The following is a 12,584-nucleotide window of genomic DNA, read 5'->3' on the forward strand; positions in this document are numbered from 1 at the left end:
AGCCCTCCAGAACCCCACTGCCCACGTCCTTCCAGGTTGAGAAGGACCCATCCACCACCACCCTCTGGGTGCGGCCCTCCAGCCAGTTGGCGACCCATTTGACTGTGTGGGGGTCTATACCACAGCCCCCCAGTTTCTTAATGAGAACGGGGTGAGAGACAGTGTCGAAAGCCTTCCAGAAGTCCAGGAAGACTATATCCACTGCCACCCCTGTATCTAATGATCTGGTCATCTGATCGTAAAAGGCCACCAGGTTGGTCTGGCAGGACCTGCCACTGATGAACCCGTGTTGGTTGCCCCTAAGCATGCAGTCCCCTGCTGGCCCCTCCTGGATGTGTGCCAGCATAATTTTCTCTGATCTGTTGTGGTTTTCCTGAGATCATTGTACCAGAATTGCTCTCCTATTTTTTCTATAGTAAAAAAGTGAGTGAAAAATGTAAGAGCTGGTGTTTTTTGAAGGTTGCCTTGAGTCTATCAAAGTTGAGAACCACAGGTCTATTGGCAGGGCTCTTGAGCCACTGTTTAATCTGCTCTCACAGATGCTCTCACAATTCCTGCTGCCACCGGCTGTCACAATTCCTAGAGGAGGGCAGAAGGCCATTATTAAAAGCATACTCTGTGTGGTCTACAAGAAGGCAGTTTTATTTGATGCCTATAATAAATAAATCAATGATGTTATTCTGTTTTATTTATATATGTGACTACGTATGCCAGCATATAAAAAACAATTATAATACTTAACTTTTACCCAGAATTTCCTAAGGATCTCAAAACACTTAATAAAAGAAAGTAAGCATTTCCAGTTAGTGAGTGGTAAACTCTATGCCTCAGAGAGATTTAATGACAATAATTCGGAAAGTATATATATTCAAATAGTTATATGTGTGCATATCCCATCCTCTTCCTAGGGTTTCAGCCTTGTTCACTGCAATAAAAGTATTTCAGGAGGGGTCAGCATCTTCAGTGAAGCCACTAACTAATTTTTGGTTGTATTAAAATTGAAAATATAAAGATAGGCCTATTTATCTATAGGAAATATATGGAATGCTTTCAGTTTCTTGTGCACTCTTACCTTTTTAACCTGTTTGGTTATCCAAAGGCTAATAGGCACAAATTAGCAATAGATGAAGGGTCAGCAATATTTTTGGGCACAGTGCTGAAAACACCTGCAACCTCAACTTATAAGTTGTTGGCATGCTGGGGCAGCTGGCAGGGGAGCTGTGAGGGGCCCAATCCTTGTTGTGGCAGCACAGCCCCGGCCACTTCCCTGCTGTCCGCCCAGACGTGTGCATACCAAACAAAATTCCTTCGCATGCCACACTCTGGCATGCATGCTGGGGATTGCCTAACTGGTTATTTGCTTAATATTTAAAAGTGTACTCTAATGTAGTATCTTTTCTTCTTTTCAGATTAATTGGCAGTGCATCGGTAGCACTTAAGGAACTTGTGGGCAACCAGAGTAGATCTCTTCCCTACAAGCTTGTTCCCTTGCTGAATGAAAAGGGGCAAGAAACTGGAGTGAGTGTCTTCATTCTTTTTGTTTTACCATAGTAGGTAGTAAAATAATAATGAGAGAGTTCAATATGAAATCAAAACAGCTGGCTTTATAGATGAAATGATTAACAATTTAAGCAAACCACCAAGTGGAGCGACAGATGTAATATATGACTACATCCACAACATTGAACTTAATATAGAAACATTTTTTTTAAATAGAGGTTTTCAATAACAAATATTGTAATATAGAGCATCTATTTTGTTAACATCAACATTACACTGGATACTTGGAGAAAATGTATTTACTTATATGCTAGTTTTAATTCCCATGTATAGGTTTTTCAGTGTACATATAATAACGTGTATCTCTGTTTCTACATAGGCAACGATTGATCTGGTGGTAGGATATGAGCCACCAGCAGGCATTACAAATCCAACTGATCCTGGAGGGACAAATATACAAGACACTGAAGGTATTTCCTTCTTTTTCAGAACATTATACTCATAAAGTCATGCGGATTTTTAAAAGATTAGTCACAATTGTTCATCAAAGAGAATGGGAAGTGAATGCCAAGCAAGCAAGTCTAAACTAGCTAACAGTAATGTGCTTTTGATTGCAGAAGTTGCAGAACAGCTATACAGAGGAAACTGTTTCCTGATAAAATTGATTGTTCTTTCTAAAGATGCTATTGCTTTCAATAGGAATTGGCTTGTAGCGGATAAGATAACTGCAAATATTGTTTTTAAGTAAATAAACTTTTTTTCTGACAAGCAGAGAAACTGTGATAAAGAACTACAGTGATGTAGTGCAGGCCAACAAAAACAAAGAAATCATAGTTGGAAAAACTGCATTCCATGCTCTTCAATAGAAGATCCTGTGCCCTTTGAGAAAAATGTTAAAGCAGGGTTGTCCTGCACTAGCCAAGGCTGTACCAGTGGAGGCCATAGACCCCCAGGACCATGTACCATGTGCCCCCCACTGCACTGTGGGTCCCAGTGCTTAACCCCACTGCACTGTGAGTCCTCTCACTCTACTGTGGGCCCCTGTGGACCCCTTCCTACACTGTGTATCTTCCCCACTGCACTGTATACACTGTTGCTCTTCCTGCCACTGCATCATGTGCCTGAGTAACCCCCAGCTGCTGCACAGGGCCCCTCCTCCACTGCACCATGTACTGAGATGCCCCATCTCACCCTAAGCTCCCCAGCTGTGGGCCCCCTGCTGCATCACATCCCTCGGGAGTCCTGGGCTCCCTCAGCATTGTAGGCTGAGCCATGCTGCACCACCATGCCCCCTGAGGTAAGGAAGGAGAAGCTGAAAGGAGAGGGAGCCTGGAGACCCTGCTTCTGCATCCAGAGCAATGGGGAGAGTGGCAGCCACGTGGGAGCCCAGGGGCCACAATTTAATGCCTCACACGTTGCATACAGGCCACATTGGATAGCCCTGCATTAAAGCATTATCCACAGGGATTAAAGGTCAGATCCAATTTCATTTTACCCAGATGTGTGCCATTTTGAATAGTTTTGGCATGTATACATAATTTGTGATTCTTTCGCCCTCTAACAGAATAAAATTGCCCTGAACATCTGCCTGTGTGCCTGCCATAAACAGAACGAAGGAGGAGGATCCTCCCCTGTTCTTGGCAATTAGCATAGTTAGGGCAGTCACCCAGAAATCAGAAGACCCAGGTTCTAGGTCTCCCTCATCCAGGGAGAAGTTAAATCTGCATCTCCTGCTTCCCAGCAGGCTGCAGGGTTGGTGTGGTCCAGATCCCTTCTGGGCCTCCCCTTGAAGCTGACTGCTGGGCAGTGAGGCAAGGGAAAGAGAACAAGCCAGAAAGTGTGTGGCTCAGTGAGATGGATGTTGCTTTGGAGGGAGGAGCCACATATTCTGGCCTGGACCTCTACTCCCAATGGGATAGAAACTTCCCTGCTGCTCTCTATCCATTTTATTGAGTGACTATTGGACAGGTTTTGCCCATCTCTAATTCTGGGACTTACCCAGCCTTGCAGAAGTAACTGGGCATGCATACAACACTTCATACCTGCCTGGCCAGTGTGCAATCCTCTTGAGCATGTTCAGTAGCCATATAGACACCTTTGCACCTGAAACAGAATCATAAACTTTACAGAAGTATCAAAAACAGCACTTGTGTGGCTGAGGGAGTGCCATTTAGGTGTACAGTATAAAGTGAAAATAGGACCTAGTTACTAATTGGAAGATACTGTTATGTGTTACACTTTACGTTAAGTGCCAAATCCAACTATGTGACAAATGGTGTAATCTACCAGGGAATATTTTCTCAAGTACTGCCTGCTATTGAAAGGTGGTGTTTTAATGGTGTTTTTAACATTAATGAAATTACCTAGCATTGTATTAGTTTATATTTTGTTTGGCAACAAAACAATAAAAATATACGTGATCTAGCATTGCTTCATTGAGGATGTTTTTGGTTTCTGGTTAAACTCTTCCCAAGTATTCATGCCTTCTGTAGGTACATTTACTTTGCTTGTCTCCAGTAACCTTTTCAGCATAATTTATTATGTTTATATTTTATCTTCCTGCACTTCACTAGTTAACTTCTGTGTGTTAGTGCAAGTTTGTGTTTATATAAAAGCTGTACAAATGGGGTCTGACTGATTCTTCACTGAAATATATACAGTACCCTTTGAAACTGAAGCCAGGTATAATTTGTGTAGTCTCATCATTACAGAAACAGTGAAAATGTAGAGCACTGTGAGTTTCATTTTGTTCCATCTATATGATTCTTACTTTGCTGCAGAGCTGAAACTGAAATGTATATGTTTGGTAGCAATTATTTGACCAAATATCACTCTTATATTATCTCTATCCATTATAGCCAGTGTCCACAGATAATAGTTCCTTTGTAACTGGTATTCCAGTGCCAAAGCTGGTATGGAGGAATGGCATGGCCCTGGCAGAAGTGTGTGCCTTCTGCAGTATGAAATGTTTCCATGAATTGAAGTGCCTCAGGTTACATAAAAGGAACCAGGTTTATTAGAAACTTCAGCCCAAGATACAAGAGGTCTGGAAATGGAAACAACACATTCAATAGCTGAAGCTGTTCATTCTGGCATGTATTCTCTCTTACCTTTGCTAGTGTAGGGGGCCCATTGGGAACAATATCTTTGTGGTTCTGCTGTTCAAAGGAACAGCAGGATTTAGGAGAGGGATATAGCGGCCCCACGCACCTGCTCAATGTGCGTCATTTGCCATATAAGATTATGCAAGGTGTCTTTTTGTGGCTGGGAAACTACAAAGCGGGGAGGCAGGACTGGGGAATTTATTGCTATGCAGAATGGTTGGGGCTGATCCATTAATTTCCTATCCGTAGTTATTGAAAAGGTTATATGAAATAGCAAATATTGCACCTAACCTTACCCTAATTTGCAGTTAGTTTTGGACTAGTTCTCAGAAGTTGATTTTCATGAGCTGTTAGTTTCATCAGGAAGCATACAATTTAAGAATGCTACATATTTTAATATTAAAAGTAAATAAACATAAAGGATGTTTTCAGACTATTTTCAGATCTCTGGGTATAATTTGGTCTGAATGATCAATTATGCTCTTTTAACTAGTATTAAGAGTATTTGTTTTTCATATTGGTTGCAAAGAGGGATTCCAAACTCCCAGCCAAAGTTTTAAGTTAATTAGAAAAGGGCCAATGAGGGGCCAGTCACCTCCTGTGTCACTTTTTGTGGCTAATATGAGGCAGAGAGCCCTCAAAGGAAAAGGGTACCAGTCTTCCATTTCCTCTGCATGCATTGCCCTACACCGCTCCTTCTGAGGCTGCCCAGTACTGTGCAAGTCTTGTCAAGTTTTGTATTGGTTGAGCTGGGCATGCACTTTCAAAGCTTGTTTGTGCCTGAGGCTAACTGCTCCACTGTGGTGTGCAGCATAATGCTGTTGTTTGAAGCCTCTCCTAGATTTTGGACTCTTGGTGTCACTGAACTCAAACTATTATATCACAGACAGCTCATAGTGTAGCCTGCAATGGCTTATGGAGATTTAATGCAGTGGTGAGAGAGGAGGATGTTTTATGTTAGAAATATATGTAAAGTCAAAGGTGTAACCTTTCCATGTGGTTACAAAAACCCCTTTCTCCAGTTTGCCTCTAGTTACATGTCACCTTTAATCTTGCAATGGCAGTATAGTAAACAAAACAAAAAATCAGGCTGGTATCTGTTGGCAGAGCATAACAGAAACAAAATTAAAATTATGGACTCCTGGGGTGAAATATTAGTTTCACTGAAGTCCACGGGGGTTTCTGCCATGCATGGCAGGGAGAGGAAGACTATTACAAAAGACTTTGGTTACATTTCTCTAATTCAAAATATGGTGATGTAAAGATTGACTTAAATCATAAAACAGCTAGCTCAATGTCAATAAATATCTGACATAGATGATTATCTTAGATAGCTAGATATTAGAAAATGCAGCTAAATACCTTTATTTCTGGAATGCAACATGACAATTCTAAGAATATGCAGTAACTCCAGTTATTTCAATGCCACTCATTACCAGCAAAATGTTAGTTGTTTCGTATTCAGTTCATTTCCCATGACTCCGTAAGCCATCTCTCACATTGACTATTTAGTGCAGTTTCAAAAACAAAAATAAAGTTATAAATGGGGCTTGCTAACCAGTAAATTACATGGCCATTATAGGAGAGGGATTGACACAGCTGCTAACTGCATGCCGTTGAAATGTATAGATTAATGTAGTGTATAGCACTTCATCTTTGTATCTAGGCATACTTCCAACTAAGATCATTAGGGACTCGATTGATTGATTTTTTTCATCATCACCGCATATTCACAGACTAAGCATTCAATAGAAGATAATTCACAAAGCCAGAAAACATAAAATCAGCTTCCCTAAAGTTTATCTGTATCCTTACGCTTCAGCCCAGTTTATCTGGTGCAGTAGGTTGTCTGTAGATGTGCTCATTCACGTTCTAATTAGAATGCGTGGGTTCTACTTAGAATGCTCCAGCGTCGCCTCGCTGCCATGTGTATTAACCCCCGCATATTTCAAAATGGCTGCAGGGGCGCTTTATCTAAATCTTGTCAAATGAGCTTTAGATAGAGCATCCTACAGCCATTTTGAAATGCATGGGGGATTAATACATATGATGGTGAGCTGTTTTAATTGGAGTGGCTGTCTGGGAGCCTCTCTAATAAAAGCAGCCCTTCCACCCCTAAGCATGATGTGTACAGGCAATCAGTCTGCCCCCTTCTACTGGCCCTATAATGTCTATCTTCCTACATCAACATGAATTCCAGGCTTCCATAACCCCCGTCTCTAGATAATAAAGTTACAGATCCCAGCAACTGAGCTACCCTGTATGCAGGACTCTTGGGTCTTTACATTCAGATGTTGTTCTATGCAGGAATAAGGTATTTAAATAATTCAGTATCACCTCATTTCAAATGGGAGGATTAGGGGACAATTATGGTACACACTTTGGGATTACAAAGCATTTTCCTGGCTGCACAATATATTGGTTACAGGGTTTGAGGTTCTTTTAAAAAAACCCACAAATTATGTCATTGTTTATGAACTGTAAAAGTCTTAATTATATCCTAATACCTTTATCCTCAGTCTCCAATTTTGTAACTGTTTAACACCAGATCTTTTGTAGTTTGACATTTTGTAAACCAGTTTTGCAACAGTGAGATATTATTGTATGACAGTGGTGCATGTTATCAGATTAACTAATTTGTATGGAAGCTTTCCCTGATTCAAAACATAAACTGTACTGGGGCACCTTCAAAATTTCAATTTGCATATAAACATGAAGGTGCTAATCTCCACTGTTAAATAGGGTAACCCACAGGTTTTTGCCTTTATTTACAACAGTTCCCTGATATTAAAATGCTACTATGTCAGAACCCACCCTACTCCTAGCAAAATTAGCTTCAACTCAAGTAGATCTGCCCTGTGGACATGAAGTAATCTTTTACAACAGCTACAAGCATTTGAGAGATTGCATGAGGATTCTTAGATATTCTCTATCTTGGAGGAGAGCATTTTAAATATAAATTAGCTGCAGGTAATCCAGCTTCTCTAGCTTTCAAGTTAAAAAGTGACACAATGGCTAGATTTTTTTTATTATAATGAAAGTAGTAATAATATACTTTACATGCAAGTCTTTGACCTCATAATTTTATTCTGGGAATGTTGACATTCTCCTGTGGTATTTGCCTACTAATTGTGCTGTTTTTTTCCTTGTATTAGAGGGAGAAGAAGATAGAGGTTACGAGGATGAAGTGGATGGCACAGCTGGTAGAATTGCCCCAGCAGTTCCAAGTGGCACAAAGGAAGCCCAGCTTGCTCGGCGCATCGCTAAAGGAAAGAAAAGTCGGAGAATCCTTTCAAACAAACCCCAAGACTTTCAGGTAGCAGAGTTGTACTTTGCTTTTTTTCTGCAGAGCTTGGCATAATTAGCTCTAGGTATTTTCAGGAAAACCTGAATGTCACACAAATGAAAAGCAGGTTGGAAATGTCCAAGCACTCTAAATCTGCCAGCTACCTTAGTGTTGATTAATTTTCTTTGGTGTAACAGTGTACAGGAAAAATCCTATTGGCATTAACATGACCACACACTGCATAGACATCATTTGTCTCAGGCTGTGTATTTACTTTTTTCAGATTCGTGTTAGGGTCATTGAAGGTCGTCAGTTGTCTGGAAATAACATAAAACCAGTAGTCAAAGTTCATGTTTGTGGCCAGACACATCGGACAAGAATCAAAAGAGGGAACAATCCATATTTTGATGAGGTAAGTGTTTTGAGAACACGTATTTCATTGTATCTGAGAATTAGCTGGCTTGTCAAGTTAACACAATTCTGTGATACCACATAACAAAACACCACATCACAATTTACTTTATTGTTGTCGAGCTTAGGAAAAGCAAGAGTTAGGGGGGCAATCAAACAAAGGCTAATTTTGAACACTGGTTCTTTTTTTTTTTTGGCTTATCAAATATCTATATTGTCACTATTCTGACTCAAAAAGGACGTACTGTGGCAACAGCTGGTTGGGACCAGAGACTGCCATTGCAGCAGCCTTCCTTGGGCTGGGGCTTCCTGCAAGTCCTTTAAAGTTCCTGGCTCCCGGGCAGCCTAAGAGCTGGCCCACACTGGCCTGTGCTGCCTGGGAACACTTTCAAGTTCCCAGCTTCTGGTCATCATGGGAGCCCTTTAACATTTCAAGTCTCTGCCTCCTGATCAACCCCTGCCACTGCCATTTGCAAAAGCCCCATCAAAGGGGTGAGGGAACTGCTGGGAAATCCCCCATAGCATCAGAGGCTGGTTAGGGTCCTGTGCCCCTTGATGAGCCCCTGCTGCCACTGTTTACATGGAGGCAAAGATGAGAGTGTTCTCTGCAAATGGCAGCAGGAGCCGAAGGGGTGTCTGCACCCCCTAGTCAGTCACTGCTGCCATTGCTGACATGGATTGCTGTCACCCTTGCCACCCAGTGGTGCAGACCTCCTCCTCCCCCCCCGCATCAGCCCTACCACTTCCCCCTACCCTTCCTGTGGGGTGAGGGACAGAAAAGGGGCTGTTCTTGGGTTGGGACAGAAGCAACTTCTGCCTAGTCCCAGCCCACTGGGTACCCTAACCAGCTTGCTGTTGGGTGGACTATCAAGGATCCAGCCACTCTCCCTCCTCCTTGGAGGGGACAGGGAGAGGCAGGGAACTATGTGTAAGTGGTGGAATACCTGTCCACACATTAATTTTTTCTTGGAAAACTTTCTTGTGACAAAATTGTTGTCTTAAACAGCAACTTTTTTGTTGCAGATCCACAATTTTGGGTCCAGATCTGTCATTTTTTAGTGGGACAAAAAAAGCCTGAATGTGTGGCCACAGGCTTTTTGTCACTTTAAAAATAGCAGATAAAGCAGGATAAAATTAACATCTGCCTAAGCCAATAAGAAATCAGTAACTTGGAAAAGTATTTGGAGCGCATTGTAGAAAATTGTCAAAGCATCAGTTTCAGCACAATACTGTGGTTAAAAAGGCTTTTTATATCTTTGGTTATATAAAAAGGAGACTATCAAATAGAAGTAAAGATATGACCCTGCCTCTTTCTACAGCACTTGTAAGATTAAAACTAGAATTCTGTGTCCAGTTCTGGTATCTGCAATTCAAGAAGGATGAGGAAATTCTAGAGCGAAATCAAGGGAGGGGCAGAAAAATGATCCAAAAGCTGCAAGATAAACCATATCATGAAACGTTTGAGAAGTGTATTGAAGTGATTTTGAGAGAGATGATGTAATCACTGTATAGCTGCTTAGATGAAAAAGATATATACTAGTGGAGGCAACACAGTTCAGCCTTCAGCCTTGCAAGTAAAGATATAACAAAAGCCAGTAGCTTGGGGTTGCAATTATTCAAGTTCAAGACACAAATTCTAGGCTAGGCCAATTAAACATTGGAACAAATTAGGGGAGGTGGTGGACATTCCAGTGCTTGAAGTTTTTAAAACAAGAATAGGTATCCTTCTACTCTACAGGAGGACAGGCTAGATGATCATGGTAACCCCTTCAGTATTGCTTACTTATGATTTTTATGACATGTGAGGCATTCATTTTTGTTTCCATATAATGTGAAAATGAAAGTCCCAGTCTGTCTTGCACAGTTCTTATGGAATAAAGGAGTCGAAACATCAGAAGGAGCCAACTTCTTTCTTTCTGAAGAAAAACCTCTCCTCCCGCTGTCCCCACCAGCACAGCTGAAGCCCCAGATGATGTGTTTTGTATAACCCTTATTACTTTACAGCTTTTGGCATAGGTAATGTTTTGGCAGTATATACAGGAAATGAAATGAAGCTGGTTGCACTGGGATCTGAACCATTTCCTGGTCAGCCTTAACATCAGGGAGCAGGCTAAGGTGAAATAGTGTAGTTCTGGGGATCCTCCCCCACCTCTTGGATAATGTGCTGAGCTGGAAGATCAAATTTGGTGGGTTTTGGTTAAGCATATTTCATAAATAAACAAGTACTCCAGAGCCTCCAGCTACCAAAACAATCTGTGTTTTCTTCCTGTGGGAAGAGGCATAAATTCCAACTGTGGAGATTGCTAAAACTACTCTCACAGGTTAGTTGTCAACAAGTCCCCAACTAGTCCTATGGCAGAGACACAGAGGCCAGAGATCAATTAGGTAATGAAGACAAAACTGCCCTCTCAGCTCCTGAAGGGCAGGACAGTGCTTGGAAGCTTGTAGCACAATTGCACATTTCTATACCTATTCTTTGGTAAACAGTGGATTTTAACCTGTGAAGCTGTCCATCCAGTATTTTTAGTGAATAAAAAACAACCTCTGAAGTTGTCCATCCAGTACTTTTAGCAACTTTTAGGTTGCTACATGCTACTATTTTTTGTTGTTGTTTTGCATTCTGTATATCTGTTAATCATGAAGCTGACATTCTGAATTATTTTTGTTGTAACAGATGTTTTTCTACAATGTCCACATGACCCCATTAGAGCTGCTTGATGAAACAATAAGCATTCGGGTAAGGAGAAATAGCACATGCTAGAAACAATCAGGATATTCCTGCATAAAGAGTAGGAAAGTTTTCATTCCTGTTCTTCCATTTTAGGTGTATGATTCTTACTCTTTACGAGCAGACTGTCTAATGGGAGAATTTAAGGTGAGTATATGAGCATATTCCTATACCATGCCTAAACTAGTGACTTAAAGGAAGATCTGAAAAATTATTTAAAATCGCTGCTTTAATAGTGTTCTTAATATATATGGAATAAAACAGAAAATGCCCTTGGTACTGTTTTGCTTTTAATGCTTCAGAGCATTTGCTCTTACCAGTAATGTTGAGGTAGACAGTGCTATTGTTTGAGTTGAAAATTATTTTTTAGTTGTTGTTATTCATGCAAGTCATATCTGTTATATGTACCAAGTAACTTAATTTTCAGTAGTCATAAATCCGCCTTTAGCTATAATAATTATATAGAGAGTAATATATAGAATAATTTTATTTGACTTTATTGTGTGAGTTTTGTTATCTGTACTGGCTCTATAGTACCAACTGTAGAGTAGAAATAGTAAAAAAAACAACAGCAAAAAAAGAAACTTATTATTGAAGTCATGAAGTGTGACTGATTAAGCAAGGAACAGATCTGTTAAGTAGCAGAGTGCCAATTTTACATAGCCACTTTTCAGAATAGGTATATTTATGCCTTGCATCAACTTTGTTCACTAATTAGTTTGTCTTTTATTGCAAGTTTCCGTAAGCTTTTCTGGGGGAAGGGCAGCATATACATCTAATGAATAAATAAAATAAATCTTCCCCAGTGCCATCCTGAGTATGGCACAAAAGTTTTCACAATATGTATTACTTAGCAGTCATAAATGACAAGCTAATTTGCTACAAACTTCCCTGGGTAAAAGTATAAAAGTGTTATATGACACCCTATAAATCTGTGCCAGCCAAGAAAAGAAAAATGAATCAATCTCCAAAGGGCAAAATAACTCGTGCAGAAGATTATTGTCAGCTGCTCTAGATTACCTAAATGTTGAAGAAAAATTTGCATATAGCTGCTATTGGCTCAGAGCAGTATTGTGTTTTGCATCCTGAGAGGCGCAAGTTCAAATTACACAGAAAGGTGTTATTTTGTTTCAAAAGATCTTTTTAGTAAAAGAGAGGTTAAAAGAAAAATCCTCAGCCAGTGTAAATTTCCATGACTTCATTGATTTCAACATAGTTATGACAGTTATTTATATCTGCCAATATTTGTGGATACGGTATTTAGGAATTTATAGTATCTGTGGATACAGAAATTTATACCCAAAACAATGTAGAAAAAAAAATCAAACAACACTTGTAATTCCTATTGGTTAAATTCCTTTCCTATCATAACCCCAAATCAGTGTTACTTTGAAGTAGATTTTCTACACCATATACCACTTCTTTAATGGAATACATGCTGATGGGATAAATTACATCAATCTGGGCCCTTTTAGCTTCAGTATCTAAGTAACTGCTTTGTTGTTGAAGGAGGAAAGAGTCTTTTTCTCAATGAATCTGCCTCCTTCTTACCATA

The 12,584-nt window shown here is 40.3% G+C and overlaps 1 protein-coding gene across 2 annotated transcripts in view; it reads left to right on the forward strand.

The window, feature by feature from the left end:
- MYOF (myoferlin) overlaps positions 1-12,584 on the forward strand; it is a 123,927-nt gene that overhangs the window by 26,609 nt on the left and 84,734 nt on the right. For both annotated transcript variants that reach the window (XM_090058807.1, XM_090058808.1), the window contains exons 4-9: positions 1,410-1,518; positions 1,880-1,970; positions 7,760-7,920; positions 8,174-8,302; positions 10,976-11,038; positions 11,126-11,176. In XM_090058807.1, coding sequence (XP_089914933.1) covers positions 1,410-1,518; positions 1,880-1,970; positions 7,760-7,920; positions 8,174-8,302; positions 10,976-11,038; positions 11,126-11,176 — 604 coding nt within the window. The remainder of the gene's footprint in view (positions 1-1,409; positions 1,519-1,879; positions 1,971-7,759; positions 7,921-8,173; positions 8,303-10,975; positions 11,039-11,125; positions 11,177-12,584) is intronic.

This window comes from Crocodylus siamensis, chromosome 7, assembly GCF_052110815.1.
Source record: "Crocodylus siamensis isolate JL-2025a chromosome 7, ASM5211081v1, whole genome shotgun sequence".
NCBI lineage: Eukaryota > Metazoa > Chordata > Crocodylia > Crocodylidae > Crocodylus > Crocodylus siamensis.